The following is an 18,259-nucleotide window of genomic DNA, read 5'->3' as shown; positions in this document are numbered from 1 at the left end:
GTACCTTAATTAGTGCATCCCAGTGGGTTTTTCCAGGATTACATGTGTACCTGCTCAGTCTGCTTACCGCGTAAGCAATGTCTGGTCTGGTGCAGTTCATTATGTACATAAGACTTCCTATCACCCTAGAGTACTCTAGTTGGGATATTGTCTCATCCTTGTTCTTCTTTAAGACTAAGGAATGGTCAAAGGGTACTCTTGCAGGCGAGGAGTCAAATTGATTAAACTTCCTTAGTACAGACTCGATATAGTGTGTTTGACTCAAGGCAATCCCTTCAGGTTTTCTTATTAATTTTATCCCTAAAATTACATCTGCTTGTCCTAGGTCTTTCATTTCAAAGTTTTTAATCAGAAGTTCCTTAGTTTGGTTTATTATCTCTAAGGAAGTGCCTAGGATTAATATGTCATCTACATATAGACATATAATCACATAACACCTTTACACATTTATCTGACTCATTAATCTTGAACCCATTCTCTAATACTATTTGATCAAATTTTTCATGCCATTGTTTCGGTGTTTGTTTAAGTTCATGTAGGGATTTAATAAGTTTGCAGACTTTGTTCTCTATCCCCTTGACCATAAACCCCTCTGGTTGGTCCATGTAGATCTCTTCTTCTAATTCACCATTTAGAAAGACAGTTTTTACATCCATTTGATGTATCTCTAGGTTGTAGATTGCTGCGATTTCTATTAGAATTCTAATCGAAGTGATCCTTGTGACAGGAGAATAAGTGTCAAAAAAGTCACGCCCTTCTTTCTGTTTGATCCCTTTGGCTACTAACCCAGCTTTGTACTTTTCTACTGTGCCATCTGGTTTTCGTTTCCTTTTAAAGATCCATTTACTTCCTATGGTTTTAGAACCTGGAGGTAAATCAACGAATTTCCAAGTGTTGTTTTGTATTATGGAGTCTATCTCACTTACTACCGCGTCTTTCCAGAATGGTGCATCTAGAGAAGTCATTGCCTGACTGTATGTTTGGGGTTCATCTTCAGTCAGGTAAGTGAGGAAGTCAGGACCGAAACTGTGTTCTGTCCTAGCTCTCTTACTCCTTCTAGGTTCATCATCTGAGAGTGGAGTTTCTGAGCTAGTGGAAGGTCGACTCGACTCATGGTCTTTCCTTTTTAGAATCTCACTATTTCTAGGGAAAGTGTTTTCAAAGAACTCAGCATCTCTTGATTCTAGAATCGTGTTTGAATTTATGCTGTCAATGGAAGAATTTATCACTAGAAAGCGATAGGCACTACTGTTCTGTGCATACCCTATGAATACACAATCTATAGTTTTAGGTCCTATCTTAGATCTTTTAGATAAAGGCTTTGCCAGACACCCCCCCACACTTTTAAGTGTTTAAAACTAGGCTTTCTACCCTTCCATAGTTCATATGGAGTTTTGTCTTGTGTTTTAAAGGGTACTTTGTTAAGCACATAACAGGCAGACAGAATAACCTCTCCCCACAAGTTAAAAGGTAATCCTGAGCTTACTAGCATAGAATTCTTCATTTCTTTTAGTGTTCTATTTTTCCTTTCTGCTACCCCATTGGATTGAGGTGAGTAAGGAGCAGTTGTTTGATGTATTATGCCGTGATTCCTACAGAATTGAGTGAAGAGATCTCCTACGTATTCCCCCCCTCTATCTGATCTAAGGATTTTTATCTTTTTATTTAGTTGATTTTCTACTTCTAGTTTGTAGGTTTTAAAACTTTCTAAGGCTTCACCTTTGCTATTTAGAAGGTAGATGTTACAAAATCTAGAGTGATCATCAATAAAAGTGATGTAGAAGCGTTTGCGTCCTCTCGAAGGAGTTGCTTTTAGATCTCCTAGATCAGAGTGAACTAATTCTAGCGGTTCATTAGTTGTTCTTTCTACGGTTTTAAATGGCTTCTTTTTAAGTTTTGTCTCTACACAAATTTCACATTTGTCTTCTTTTTCTTGTTTAGTTGTAGGAATGTATCCTTGTTTCATAAGTCGTTCTAGAGTGGAGGCACTAAGGTGTCCTAACCTACCATGCTAAACATCTGAAGTACTAGAAGTATTATGCACAATCGAGTAAGCAGAAGAAAATACTTTATTTAATTCAGAATCAGAAACAACATTTAACTTAAATAGGATCTCAATGCAATACCCTTTCCCCACATAGACCCCCCTTTGGACAGAATGACCTCGTCACTTTCAATCACAATCTTGAACACTTTCTTGTTTAGTACCGAAACAGAGATTAAGTTCTTTCTAATTTCAAGAACGTGAAGCACATCATTCAAAGTCATGGTTTTTCCAGAAGTCATATTTAGAACAATCTTCTCTTTTCCTACGATTGTGGATGAAGAGTTGTTACCCATATACAGTTGTTCTCCTGTTTTTACTGGGTTATATGAAGAAAATTGTGACTTCTCTGAACAGATGTGTTTAGTGGCTCCTGTATCGAACCACCAATCTTTAGTGTTAGTCACTAAGTTGGTTTCAGTTACCATTGCACAAAAGTTCTCTGTTTCGACTACGTGAGCAAGATTGGGTCTGGGATGTTTGGTCGGGGGGGTTAGGGTTAGAGTTTGCTTTCCTGTGTCTGCAGTCCTTGGCTAGGTGACCAAACTTACCACATACATAACATGGTTTAGAATTACCTTGGTTAGGCTTATAACCAACCCTTTTGAATTTAGAATTACCTTTCTTCCGCTGGTTAGAAGGTTTGTAATTGGTAGGCTTTTTCTTCTTTACCTCTTCCACGATGTGAGCTTTAGATACATGTGAAGCAGCCACCTCATTTTTCTCCTGTTTCAGATGTTCTTCTTCAACCCTGATTTGAAGAATCAAGTATTGCATGTCAATGTCCTTCCTTTTGTGTCTGAGTTTCTTCTTGTACTCATTCCAGCTGGGTTGTAGCTTTTCAATAACTGCAACAACCTGGAAAGCCTCATCTATAACCATTCCCTCAGTTTTAATTTCATTTAGAATGAGCCTTAGTTCCTAAAATTGGCTTACTACAGATTTTTCATCTTCCATTTTGTAATCCAGAAATCGTCTTACTACGAACTTCTTAATACCTGCATCTTCAGAGATATATTTTTCTTGTAGAGAGTCCCATAATTCTTTGGCAGTCTTAGTATGGCAGTAGATATCATATAAGATGTTATCTAAGCAGTTTAGAATATAGTTTCTGCATAGATAGTCAGCCTTATTCCAGGCCTCTACTGCTCCAGATCAACCAGGTTCATTTTCCCCCACAACAGTGGTAGCTGGTTCGGTTAAAACATAGTTTATATTCAAAGTGGTTAGAAAAAATAACATTTTTTGTTGCCATCTTCTAAAATTTTGGCCATCGAATTTCTCTGGTTTTTCATTGCTCATCTTAAATTCCATTTTCAATAAAACAGTAAATCTTTTTGGTCGATTTTGAAAAGAGAATTTTTTAAAGTCTTCAGATTGTTATTAAAATAATATTAAAAAACCAAATAGTAAAAGCAGAATTTAAATGAGCAATAAACAATAAGTGTAAGTAAATCACTTATCTTTTTGCAGAGCTTAATCAAGTAGTAATCGAACCAACTAGAGAGAATGAACCTGCAAATAGACCGTAGTATAGTAATGGTGGAACAAAGGCACAAGTTTAACTCGCTTTCCTGAAGACTTTAAACGCCCCTGCTACCGTAGAATTTGGTATTGCTTTTGCAGTATTTGAACGTAGTCCCCTAGGATTCAACTATTCCTTATCAGAAATTGAAGAAGCAAACTTCAATTCTGATCTCCTGATCTTGACAGAACTTAAAGGCAGAGAGAAGAGAAAAAACTGAGAGAGAGATAGAAGACGAATTGTTTCTGTGTGTTTTTCCTTCTGGGAGTTTATCCCTATTTATAGAGTACGAAACCAGATCAGAAGACCTTGGGTTGTTTTGATCCAATGGTGGAGAATAAGTAGCCAGTACACACGTACTTGGACTAATTCCACTAGCCAGTAGTGGAACAAGAAGTCAAAGAAAATTAAGGCACTGGACGGAGACCGAGACCTAGACCGAGTCTGGGTCCGGGTTCCGGGTTCCGTGTTCCGGGTCGGTACCTGACCCACAAGGGTGTGAAAGAGATAAATGCAAGTGTGCCTAAGGTAAGAGTGCCTCTAAAAAGTGATGGGTCTCTCCTCCGGAGAGCACTATTGTAACCCCAAGGGCCACACCCCTTTACACCCAACTTTCTCCTTATAAACACAAGCTTGTTTTTCTCTTTGAGAGATATGGGACAAAACTTTTAGTTTGAAAGTTTCCATTTCCCTATTAGTAAGGATGATAAAAGTGTTCTCTACTTTTGTTTGTTTGTGGGTGAAAGTAGTTTAATCCAAAAGTAAGCTCTCTTTAGCTCGAATAGAAATAGTTGTTAGATTTTATTCAAACACTACTACTAACAGTTAGTACTTGATCATAGGGGTGTGCAAAAATAGACCGAACCAATCAAACCAAACCGATCCAAACTGGTCCAGTCGGTTTTCTAACCAAACCAAACAACGAGTGGTTTGGTATGGTTGTAGATTTTCAAAAACCAACTGGTTTGGTTCGGTAAATGGATGTAATTTTTAGGAACCATTAAAACCAAACCGAACCAGTTAAGTTCAATTAATATTTATAATGGTATATTTACATTTTTTTTTTCTAAAATATATCTATCATATCTCTATAATTTCATACAAATACAACAACACCACTACAATATAATATTACTAGCAAGTATTATATTAAAACAATTCATGTATCGATAATATTACTAGCTACTACATAATATTTGTCGGTGGCCTGCATATATCTTTAATGTTTCAAATGTTTTTCGACGTATTATGTTAGTTTGATTGTTTCTCCAGATTTTTAAGGAGTGTTTTCTTGATTTTATACGTCAGTGTATGAAGAAAGTAACTCGATTCGCCAATTTTCATGGAGAACAAATTGTTTTTATGGATGGTTTGGTATCCAATAGTATCCAAACCGCTTATGATGGTTTGGTTAGTAACCGAACCAAAGCATGAGCGGTTTGGTAATGGTTTGAAAAATCACTAACCAAACCATGAGCGGTTTGGTAACGGATGATACCAAATTACCGGATACCGAACCAACGAACACCCCTACTTGATCACTTCCAGCTCTAGGTTCTTTCCCTTTTACTGTTTAAAACCTAAAAGGAATGAAATCTCTCATTTCTAAAACAAACATGAGAGAAAAGGAAGGAGATAACCCCATTGACCAATTAACGTGATCTTGCTGGCAAAAGGTGGGGATTCAGTGCTTTTCGCTGTATCGTAAGAAAGTCTAACCGCTCTTTGGATGATGTCACGTGTATGCCAAATGAAATCGACCATTAGATTTCAATGAACTCCCAACCGAGAATAACAGTACAGAATTGTGACCGACACTTACCGAAAATGTTCATTTCGCTCTCAGGTTACGCCACTTGTCTACTAGATCACTCGGTCAACCTTCATTGATCCCAATCTTTGACTAGCTATATTTTGCTCATCTGAACACTGATTGGACTCCCGTTTTCGCCTATTGATTCGTCTTGGACTCTACTTTTCAACTGAGTACTAAAATTTCCAGAACACCCCCCACCTCCAAATGACCAAAATGGCCTAAAGTGTGTCTTTCTCCCAATTTTATCCGTTTTCCGCGCTCAATTCCGTAAAAGACACCTGGACATAAGAAACACATAATTTATCAGAGTAACGGCTCGAATTAGACTAACTAGCCCGAGTTAAGAGATCCCGATGAGACATTTTCATGGCTCATCATTATCTTTTGTGAATTTATGAATTGACAAAAGATTATGTGAAGCTTGTGGCACATGAAGAATATTGTTCAAAGTAAAGTTATGTTTGTTAACTCTAAATGAAGAATTACCAATGTGAGAGATGCACATACCTTGGCCACTAGCAGTATTGACAGTTTCATTGCTAAGATATGAAGAAGTGGAAGCAACATTTGATAGATCAGGGGTAATGTGATTAGATGCTCCAGTATCAGCATACCAGGGATTGAAACCATTAATATTAGCTGAAGCCAGCATAGCTGATAAGTTTCTAGGTGGATTCCTGCCTTGAATCACAAAATTCATCCTATGTAGCATTCATAAGCAACATGACCAAGTTTTTTGCAAAGTTGACATCTTGGTGGAGGTTTGTCTGAGAAGGAACTAACTCAATTTCCTAAATTTTGAGAATGCTTAGGTGCATAAGTGTTTGTAGCTGACTGATTAGATCGAATTTGTTGCTGATTCGAATAAGATTGTTGTGAGAAGCGACCGCCACCTCTTCCTTGATACTTCTTGTTGTCATAAGTACCTCTATTTGAGAAATTTCGTTGGAAGAAACTAGAAAAGCTTGATTAACTGAGTCAGAAGATCGTTTGATCTTGTTTGAAACAATAATCTCTTCACTAACCAGAAGATTGTGAAGTTCATTTATTGTTACTGGAGGAATTCTAACTCTGATTGCGGCACAGAAAACATCATACTCAGAAGGAAGACCTCGAAGCATAGTTATTATAACCTCATTCTTCGAACAAGGTGATCCAGCTGCTACTAGGCCATCAGTAATTTTCTTAATTCGACCCAAATACTCTGGAACAGTGAGATTTCCTTTTGTTATTTCACGTAATTGGTTTTGTAATTGAAGAACATGAGCAGTAGAAGACGTAGCAAAGTTTTCTTCAAGATTCAACCAAAGATCACGAGAAGAAGTTATACCAGCTACATATGGTATAATCGAGTCAGAAAGTGTTGAATTCAACCAAATTGGAAGAGATTGATCCTCTTCAATCCAGTCAATATACGACTGATTGATAATTGGAGAAGAACTACCTTTATCATCAAGGAATTTTGATGGACAAGGTCTTGTTCCTTCAATCAAATCAAGAACCTTATACTTTTTTAGAATAGGAAGAAATAAGGACTTACAAGCAATGTAATTATCTCCATGAAGTTTAATAGGTATAGCATTAGCCATTGAGTTTACCAGAACTGAATTGATTTTAGGAAATTCCATTGTTTTGATCAGTAAATTACACATAACTTCTTTTACATAACACATCGTTTACATTCTGTTACAAAAAAAACGTACAAAATCTTCTCTGGTTCAATAATGGTGCCCATCCATGTTGCCCTATTGCTTGGAATGCTAATGGAGGGGGCCGAATATGAGGCTTTTCCAAGGAATCATGATCAAGATCCATTCAAGTGTGCATTTCTTATGAAATATTTCGAGGAACCAATCAAAAAGTCAAGTAACAAGAACAAGGGTATTTCAAGTTTGATTTGCTTATTTTTATTTGATGATTCTGCCTGGAACTCCATCTGTGATAACAAATGGAGAGAGATTAATACATATAAATTATATAAAAAAGTATATTATTTATAATAAATTACATGAACATTTACGTAAATTATATGTAATTTATTTCAAAGTACACAGGATTTACATATATAAGCGAAGTTGTTCTAATAATGAAACGAGTACTGTTTTTGGGATTAAAGCATAATTAATGTTCCATATAATATTCATGATATTCGTGATAAAGTATATATAATTTGTCAGAAAATACATATATCATGTTCTCATTTTGAAAAACATCGTACGGGAGATGTTTGCATAATTTACTATAAATTATGGTAATTTATGATAAAATACATGTACTGTTAATTCTGTTATGAGGAACCGTACGAAAAAACCACGTTTCATAAATCCGTACGGATTGAAAACCAGATCTGAAGAAAAAGTACGAATATCATTAGGTTTAAACTACATATCTAAAGATATCTGATATGATGATTGATTGCAACAATAAGTATACTCGATTTATAGGAATTAGTAATGAAGGATTATCTCATCAATATCGAAATCATTAAAGAAACTTTTAGAGAGAGAAATACAATAATAACATACTCGATTTGAAACAGAATCATTAAAGAAGAATTTTGTTTACCTGATTAACAATTAAGAAACTGATTTTGAAAAACTCTAATGAATATGAAACAATTTCTTTGTTTTAATGGAAGATTTTCAGTAGATTAAGATGTAGAGAGAGAAAATCAACTACTATAAACTGAAATAGAATCACAAAAACTTATAAATTGATTTATGTTTTACCTGATTAACTTGATATGAAGTGACATAAATAGAAATGGAGTTCTGAGCTTGTGTATTGGATTAGAAGACGAATGTTTGAAAAGCAATCTAATGAAGATGAAACAAGATTTCTGAGTTTAATGGAGGTTTTGTTATGTGAATCGGATTTAGAGAGAGAGAATAAAGAGGTTTCAGTTACTGGAAATAATGAATCACGTTTCTTTGTTTAGAAACGTGATTGGAGAGGGAATGTGGGAGATAAAAATGGAAGAAGATCTTTATGAATTTTGAAGATAAATCAGTTATAGTATATATTTCTTTGTTTAAAAACGTGATTGGAGAGAGAATGTGGGAGATAAAAATGGAAGAAGATCTTTATGGATTTTGAAGATAAATCAGTTATAATATATGAGGAAGGTTAGATTAGGAATTATGATTTATTTGGTATTATAGGGATTTGTGTTTTTTCTTTAGATGACACCAAATGGATTAGATATCCATTTATATTGTTTTTTTGGTTTTGAAACCCTTTATAGGATTAGAGAGGACTAAATGTCTTATTAGGACCCGTTTTTTGGGCTATAAACCCAAAAATTCTTTCTTTTTAGTAATTTAGACTTACAGTTAATTTCGGTAGAGATTAGTAATGAAGCTTCGTAATTCGTCGCTACCGACGGTATTCGTTTTTTACTGTTCAACTATGCCCCCCACAAAGAAAATTTTTTGGGTCCGCCACTAGTATCAACAGTCTATATGAACTTTTCGAAAAGACCAGAACACGATATAACTAGGGATTGAAGTGTGAATATTCAGTAGTGTATCTTCAGAAATCAGGCTGATTTTGTTTTCTCAAGCCAAGTGTCCGCTTTCTAGTGGGTTGCTTTTGGTGTCTCAGCTGATTTTCGTTCTATTGTGAATCGCATCCAATTGGGCATTAATTAAGGGGGCTGTAAACCGTAAACAGAAGAGTCCTACTATGAATCGGAGAGACAATTTGGCGGTACTTAGGGGGCTATAAAACTATCTCATACTTTGTTCTCAACAAAGGAGGTGTTCAATGATCCTCTCTGACGACGCCATCACAACAATTCTTGCGATGTTACCAGTGAAATCTATACATCGATTCAGGTCGGTATCCAAAACCTGGCTCTCTCTTTTCTCAAACCCTTATTTCATTAAACTTCATTGTAATTATGCTGTTCAACAAAACAAATTTAGTCTCCTTATCAAGCAGTCCGATAAATTATGCTCTATTGGCTATGATTCTTTAGCATCTAATAAACCGCTTGATTTGATCGATTACCCATTCATCTCTTTTAAACCCAAGCTTCACTTTGTAGGTTCCTGTAATGGTTTGGTTGCCTTCACTTGCCATCATAGAGTTCACCTGTGGAACCCATCTACTAATGAATACAGTGTACTACCCGCACCCCCATCTCCTCAAAAACCCAAATTGCGTTCAGTCGGTGTCTCATGTGGGTTCGGTTATGATTGCAAGCTTGATGATTACAAGTTCATATGTATTGGTAGTGTATCAAACGGGGATGATTTTTATAGCCAAGTCGTGCTCTACCGTTTAGGATCGTGGAAATTCATGAAGAACATTCCTTACAAAATCCTAGGTGGCACAAATGGTGTGTTTCTTAATGGAGCTCTTCATTGGATAGCAACTCCAGCTGTTGGAGGAACATGGACTAAAGTCTCGTGCAATGTTATACTTTCGTTTGATATGGTTGATGAGAGGTTTAGGGAAGTTCCGTTACATGAGAAACTGAATACCAAAACCTTATCACCACTGATACATCTCAATGTTTTGGGAGAGTGTCTCTGCGTATTTGATAATATTCGTGAGGTTCATACTGAAGTATGGGTAATGAAGGAACACGAGGATTGGATTAAACTGTTCACCATTACCAGAGATAATGTTATTAAATCCATTACTTACATGAACCCAGTAAAGTGTTTGAATAACGGTGACGTACTGATGATATGTAGTGGTTGGAAGGATTTAGTTTTATATGACCCCAAACAGAAAAAATGTACAATTTCTAACCTAAGTGACATGTCTATATGTTTTGACCTAGTGGCCTCGGTTGGGACTTTAGTTTCACTGAATTCTGGAACTTATTTCAATTTGGACCCAGAATTTGTAAAAGATATATGTGGCGAATAAATTTGTTATTTTATCACAAAATAGCAATAAATTGGGTTTTCATTTTATATTTCACAAATCACATTACATTATTTTTTATCTTGATGAATTTTTGAAATATATGAAAGTCGTGCAAATTACATCACACTGAAATTTATTGTACATAATTTATGCAAAAAAAATAAAGAAAGTTAAGTTGATCTATTCCTAGAGATTTCTTCCATTATCAACAAAAATCGACTAATTATATATGACTAAGTTCGATATTTTCATCCACGTGAGAATCTGTTTGTCCGTATATACAGGCAGACAGAAAATCTTCTGAAACAAAAAAAGAGCTAACTAAAAAACTTAACCTTACTGATTTATTCTCGATCTTCAGGATCTTTTTTGTCGACCTTTATGGTCTTTTGTTTGAGTCTGTGTCAGTCGATTTCTTTCCCTTCATGAGGCACTTTACATTTAGAGGTATGTAACTCTCATGCAGTTCTTAAAGAAATAAGAATTATCATCCATGTAACCAGTGATTGAATCACTTATAAATGAAATATGTTTTCGTTTGGATCAAAAAAAAAAAATCTTTTGGTTTATTCTTCTGATCCCCGAATTCCTTAAGTTTAAAGATGGTCGCGGCTTTGGGGAATAAAGAAAAGTCTCTGGGGAATAAAGACTTCGGTCAACATTATTTGACCTAGGGAACATCTTTGTTTTGGGTCCTAAAATTAACTTTGTTATTTTTTGATCCTTAATCTTCATCTCCTCTTTTTAGGGCATAAATATACCTAACAGAAACCAAAAATAAATTAAGAAACCATGGCAACAGAAGTTCTGATCAATCAAACCATAAGTTGAATCAGAGTTCCAGTAATGAGTAATACCTAACAGTGGCAACTAAGAACCAAAAACTTAATTTGCAAAATGGAATTACCAATCCGAAATCCTGTAAATTGAAACAAAAGAAATTTTGCTTTTTCAAGCAAGCACAGGAGCAAAGAGGTATTAGACTACGTACATACCGATGTCTGGCGACCGACAAAGTTACCTTCCAAGGGTGGTTCCAGGTATTTTGTTACATTCGATGATGATCATTCGAGATTTTTCTGGCTTTATTTTCTGAAGCATAAGAATGAGGTATTCAACACATTCCTGGTGTGGAAAGCAATGGTTGAGAACAAAACTGGTCGAAAGCTGAAGACGTTAAGATCAGATAATGGGATCGAGTATACGGATGGAGCATTCAAGGAGTTTTGTAATCAGGAAGGCATTGGACAATAGTAAACACACCTCAGCAGAATGGAGTCGCAGAGAGATTAAACCGTACACTACTTGAGAAGGCTGGATGTATGCGCTCCAATTCGGGATTAGGCGTAGAATGGTGGGCAGAATTTGTTGCTACAGCTTGTTATATTGTGAACAGGTCTCCACATTCTTCTTTAGATGGCGGCATACCTTACGAGGTGTGGTCAGGTGAACATGCTGATTACGGGAGACTTAGGGTTTTCGGTTGTACGACCTATTGCCATGTTAAAGGTAACAAACTTGACAATAGAGCAAAGAAGGCAATTTTCTTAGGATATGCTACAGGAGTCAAGGGTTATCGGCTATGGTGTACGGAAGACAAGAAGTTTGTAATCAGCAGAGATGTGGTGTTTGATAAGTCGTCTATTGTAGCTATGGCGAAAGCTACGATGCCTAGTTGTGGTGATGTTGGGTCTACTAAAGCTCAAGTAGTGGAAGTAGAAGTCGAAGACAAACGGATTTCTAGGAATCATGATCAGGTGAAGCATCAAGATAGTACTCAGGATGAGGAAATTGATGAACCCGATCATGAGGAGGTTCAAGGAGAAGGTACACAAATTTTACAACAACAACAACAACATGATGTTTTGGTACACACTAGGCCGAAACGGTTATATAAGCCGGTACAGAGGTTAGGGTCAGACAAACCTCTTAGGCATTACGGGAAGGCAAATGTGGTTGAATATGCACTCTCAGTGGAAGACGACGAGCCGGTCACCTTCAAACAAGCTATTACCGCGCAGGAAAGAGAGAGTTGGTTGGTTGCTATGCAAGAAGAGATGGAGTCTCTTCACAAGAACAAGACATGGGAGGTTGTCCCATTGCCCGAAGGAAAGTCTGTTATTGGTTGTAAATGGGTGTACAAGAAGAAAGAAGATTCTTCCGAGATCAAGGGTACAAGGTATAAGGCAAGACTAGTGGCCAAGGGTTATGCACAGAAAGAAGGGGTCGACTACAATAAGATTTTCTCACCAGTCTTGAAACATACTTCTATTCGGGTGCTATTGAGTATTGTTGCTCACAGTGATCTTGAGCTGGAACAACTCGATGTTAAAACCGCCTTCTTGCACGGAGATTTGGAAGAAGAAATTTATATGGCTCAACCTGAGGGATACAAAGTTGAGGGTAAAGAAAATCAAGTATGTCGTTTGAGGAAGTCTCTTTACGGATTGAAACAATCCCCTCGCCAATGGTACAAACGATTTGATTTTTCATGCTAAAACATGGTTTTCGCAGAAGTGATTATGATTGTTGTGTATACATCAAGAAGCTTCGCGAAGGTGACTTTATTTATCTCCTTTTGTATGTGGATGACATGCTTATTGCTTCTCGAAGCATGGTGGAGATAGATAAGTTGAAATCTCAACTTAGCCAAGAGTTTGAGATGAAAGACATGGGCGCTGCAAAGAAGATACTGGAAATGGAGATTAAGAGAGAGCGGTCAAGTAAGAAACTGTACTTGAATAAGAAAGGTTACTGATGAGACATGAAAATGTCCCATCTGAGTCTCTTAATTTGGAAAAGTTAGTCTATCTAGGGCAGTTATTCTCATGAATTACTCCTTTTTCTACTCAGGTACCTTTTTCAGAATTATGTGTGCAAAACGGATAAAAGTCGGAGAAAATGCAGACCAGGGGTATTTTGGTCATTTGTTGATTCTGATTTCATGGTCAAGATTTTTGCTCGGATTGATAGCAGAGTCCAAGACGAACCCGTAGGCGAAAACGGAAATCAAATCGGAGTTCGGATGAGCAAATTAGAGCGAGTCAAAGTTCGGGTCAAAATTGGTGGACCAAGAGTCAAGCGAGCCACATTCTGGCACGGCCAGAAGTACACCAAGCAATTCCCAACAGCCGTTATCATCTTCTTCCTTCCTGGTTTCTAAAAACGAAAATACTTTGATTTCCTTTAAAATCGAAACCGACCACCGGAAGAAGGCAACAACCGACTCGATGGATAATGAAAAAAGGAAAGAGAAAAAGGAAACAACCGACCATTCAACCCTATATAAGGAGAAGAAACCGAGAGATAGAGTAATCCTCACCATTAAAGATAAATCCGAGGTATAGAGTGAGAAAGAGAGTTTTCTTTTTCTGTTTCTTCTTCTTCTTCTAATTCTTCTCTTCGTGAGAAAGAGAAGGATAGATTAAAAGAGTTAAGAGAGAGAGATACTGTAGAGAGAGATTTTGAATTAAATATAAAACCACCATTAAAATCTCTTATCTTCTTCTTTCTCCATTGTTACTGTTAGAGAGAGAGAGAGAGAGAGAGAGCTCTAGTGTTTATTATAGAGAGAAAGAGAAAGTTTAGAGAGAGAAAGAAAGAGAAAACAATAGAGAGAGAGAAAAACCAGAGAAGGAAAATAATTTTCCCACAGAGAAGTGTTTTCCGAGAAGACGAGAAAACTATTTTCCTTAAGGGTCTGTTTGGCTGCGCAGAAGGAAAAAAAGTGAAAAAAGGTGTTGTCTCTCCAATTCTTTTTCTCTTATCATTAATTGAACCATGTCTTTGATATTCATGGGTTTCTAACTCTCCCACTAGGATAAAGGATGAAACCCTAACATGAGTATTTGGATTTTAATATCAAATTTATTTTATTATCTCGTTTAAAATACTTAAAGTTTCTAATTAATCGTACTTCGGTTAGTCTAATAAACTAACAACTTGGATTTAAATTGCAATATATTTTAAGTGAAGTGGTTTATGGGTTTTGATCATTATTAAAGTGTTTTATTGTCTTATTTTCTGAAAATTGAAGATTGAGTTCTAACAATTTTTGAGTTATCAAAAGAGGGATAATAGTTTGAATTAGATATTAGATTTGAATATGATTGTTAGTGGTGAATTACGATATCCTAGACTTACCAACTTATAGTTTTCCACTACAACTTTGTTTTGTTTTCTTAATTTCCCAAATTATCCTCAAAAATTAATTATCTACTTTCCTAGTTTGTTAGTTAATCTTAGGTTTAGATTTAATTCCAAACAAATCTTCGTGGGATCGACCTCGTAACTCTTGCCATATTTACATACGGTTCGTGCACTTGCGAGTTTTAATTTAGTCTAGTTAGCCTAGTATTTAGGTTCACTAGATTTCACATCAGTTACGTTGAACGAGTAGTTTCTTGATTCGGGATGCAGAATGCGAAGGCGGTGTCAACACCTCTGGCACCACACTTCAGGCCCTCGGGAAGACAATCTCCCACTACTATGGTAGAGAAGGATCATATGGATCGTGTACCGTATGCTAGTGCAGTTGGCAGTTTGATGTACGCTATGGTGTGTACTCGTCCGGATATTTCACAGGCGGTCAGTGTGGTTAGTAGGTTTACGGCAAACCTAGGGGAGACACATTGGGAGGCTGTGAAGTGAGTCTTAAGGTACTTGAAGGGTACCGCTAATACGGGTTTGTGCTTTGGTGGAGACACATGTCAGGTAAGCGGTTATGTTGACTCAGATTATGCTGGCGATCAAGATAGAAGACGATATACTACTGGTTATGTATTTAGGGTACATGGTGCTCCAGTTAGTTGGCGATCGATGTTACAATCAACAGTTGCTTTATCTACTACGGAGGCTGATTATATGGCTATGGCCGAGGGTGTGAAGGAAGCATTGTGGTTGTGGGGTCTTTTGGATGATCTAGGGATTAACCAGGAGTGCGTAGATGTATGGTGTGATAGTCAAAGTGCGATTCACTTGGCGAAGAATCAAGTTCATCATGCTCGCACTAAGCATATCGATGTCAGGTATCACTTTGTACGAGATGTCATAGAGGAAGGTGATGTTTCTCTCATGAAGGTACACACAGATGAGAATCCCGCGGACATGTTGACTAAAGTGGTGACGTGTAGCAAGTTTCAGCATTGCTTGAAATTGCTACAAATCGGCTCGTGTTAAGTTGCCCGAAAGGCCGTAATGGCGACAAGATAAACTTTATGTGAAGCATTGGTAGAACTACGGTAGGCTTGATCATGTAAAAGGGTACGTAGGCAACTATGGTCATATGGTGCAGTCGGATGAAGTTACAAGAAGCAGATATATCTTTCAAGGAGTATCCTGGTGTTCGTCCAAAATTTGAAGTGTATCAAATTGTGTACGAGGTGGAGAATTGTGAGAGACGATTTTGTTAACATGGTTGATGGCAATTTCCAATGAAGAGAGGCGGTTTGGTGAAATCAATTGGAGGCAGTTTTGGAAACCAAATTGAAGTCGGTTGGTGGAGCCAAATTGGTTTCCAATTTTTCACTCAATTTGGAGTCGGCACAATCCAATCCCACCGGCTTATATTAAATATAAATAGGTGGGTTGAGTGCTTTGTAACCACACCAACACAACACCAATAACAACTCTTCTTTAGAAAGAGCTAGAGAGAGAGCAAGTAAGAGAGAAATTTTGTTCATAGTTTTGAGCGGTGTTTAATATTTCTCGGTTGTCGAAGATCTAGTATAGAAGGTTAATTTCTATACGGTACCATCTTGGGACGAACTTGCGGGTTGTGTGAGTCGTCTTCATCTATCCTTCAATAAAGATTTCTTGTTCGCCCGAGAACGTAGGCTTTAAAGCCGAACCTCGTTAATTCTGTTTGCATATTTAGTTTTGGCATAGCTTTTCGATTAATCTTCATAATCGGATCAATTTCTAGGATAGGTTCGATAGCTTCCACGACGTTTAGTACCAACAACCTTCTTATTCTATTGGTTTAAACTTCTTTGATGTTCATGATAATAATAAAAGAAATCTTTTAAATGCAGGAAACTCCCTGCTCAGAACAGATACATATATTGATTATGGATGGTGCATTTGATGACAACAATCGCACAAGGTAATTACTACTTTTGTGAATTTTATATTAATAATTGAAGTATGTTTTATTAATTGTAGTTGGATTTTTATTTTCTCGTTCTTGTTTTTTTTTCCTGTTGTTAGTTGTGAAGCACAAGGGGCTCATTATACCGTTAAATCATTTGACGAGGAAACAGTGGACATCTTCGGAGAGTACGTTCTAGCTAAAGAAGCAGATGACCCATTCCCTGATTTTACGAAGCTTCGGCAAAAGTATTTTCTGGACTATAATAAAATTGTCGACTTTGAATTCTTGGATGAATTCGATGGCACCAGAGAAGACTTTAAAGTATTCATGCACAACAAGCAAGATGAACACGAACGTGACCAAGAGCTTAAAAGTATTTGATATGTTTTCGTGAACTTATTCGTTGTTTCCCTAAAAATTCGTTTTTCTTTTTCTCTTGTTCATTTCAAGATCTTAAAATCTTGTAAACTAATTGACCATAATGCGAATAATTTCTGATTTACTTGATGTGTTTACTTTTGAAATCTTAAAATCTTGATTTCAAAAGTAAACGCATCAAGTAAATCACATAGTATTTACTCCCTCCGTCCCAAAAAGAATGACCTATTTTGAAAACCCAACTTATTAAGGGAACATCATTAATTGGTGTTTGACTTTCAAAAATAACATGGGTTTTCCAATTGTATCCTCATTAACTATTATAATTTACAATGAAAAAGTTGAGCTTACCTTTAAATAAAGTTGTCATTAAATTTATAGTAATGGGTATTATTGGAAAGAGCGAAAAGTTCCTTTCTTTATTTTTAGAAATAGGGCACTAAAATGAGACAACCCAAAATAGAAATTAGGTCATTCATTTTGGGACTGAGGGAGTAATGTGTTTTCTTATACTTGTTTGTTATTTTCTGCATAGATACTCATTTCAGGATATTAAAATCTTGTAAACTAACTAACCAAAAGATTATGCTAAGCATCTTCTCCAATCAAAATAAGTTGACTCTGTCGTCAACAATCAAAATTTCGAATACTGCATAGATATAGAATTCTAGAAAACTGCCTCCCTGCAATAATAAGCTAATGTCCCTTGAAGGTAAACCGGAAAGTAGATAATACTTAATGAACATATTATCACAAAGAGGGTCTGTTTAGGATGAGGATGGATGTTAGATGGGGAACATTACACGGAAACTAAAAATACAGGATACAGAAAGAAAACCTATAAACCATGATATCAACATTCAGCCCTTCAATTTATGTAGGAATGTTTTGAAGGCTTATAGTCGTACAACTCTTGAAAATAACAAGAATAATCACCTGCTAAACTATTGAACGATGGTGATTTCCAGCAGCCATTACATACTCGACATAGATAAAGTCCCACCAACTGAAAAAAGAGAAAAAAAACTTCAGCAAAAGATCATGCATGGCTGTGTTTATGAAATGGAAAGATAAAGTGACTAAAAGATGAATGGCTAAACCGCATGATTGCATCCTTTGCAAGTGTTAGTTTTTTTTTTGAAAGTGTAGAGTAAAATGAGGCTCAAGATGCCCTAAACATTAGGGCATGAATATATATAGAAGAACAATCATGTACAGATTTACAAGAATAGCCTTAGTCAATAAAGAAAATACAAAAGAGTATAAATATACTAACACCCCTCAAGCCGAACGACGAGAAGTGAGAGAGAGCTTGAAATTCAAATCATGGAATCTCGTTGTTGATAATCCTTTGGTGAATATGTCAGCCAATTTGGGCATCTCCAGGTATGTAATGAACAAGAAGATTGCCTTTCTTTACTTGTTCTTTGACAAAATGAAAATCGATAGAGGCATGCTTTATTCGAGAGGAATAATGGGGTTGATTGTGAGATAAGTCGTGCTGATGTTGTCACAGTAGATGAT

General features: G+C 36.4%; 1 protein-coding gene across 1 annotated transcript; it reads left to right on the top strand.

The window, feature by feature from the left end:
• Positions 1-9,138: 9,138 nt before the first annotated feature.
• On the top strand, positions 9,139-10,315 carry LOC147548033 (F-box protein CPR1-like). The gene has a single exon (XM_086672070.1). The coding sequence runs from the start codon at positions 9,151-9,153 to the stop codon at positions 10,264-10,266; it is 1,116 nt and encodes a 371-aa protein (XP_086528196.1). The 5' UTR covers positions 9,139-9,150; the 3' UTR covers positions 10,267-10,315.
• Positions 10,316-18,259: the final 7,944 nt, after the last annotated feature.

This window comes from Eschscholzia californica, unplaced genomic scaffold (genome assembly GCF_041429995.1).
Source record: "Eschscholzia californica isolate CP2 unplaced genomic scaffold, dmEscCali1.0.p SCAF_3, whole genome shotgun sequence".
Taxonomy (NCBI): Eukaryota; Viridiplantae; Streptophyta; class Magnoliopsida; order Ranunculales; family Papaveraceae; genus Eschscholzia; species Eschscholzia californica.
The sequence above is the reverse complement of the archived record's forward strand: the minus strand, read 5'-3'. Positions and strand labels throughout refer to the sequence as shown.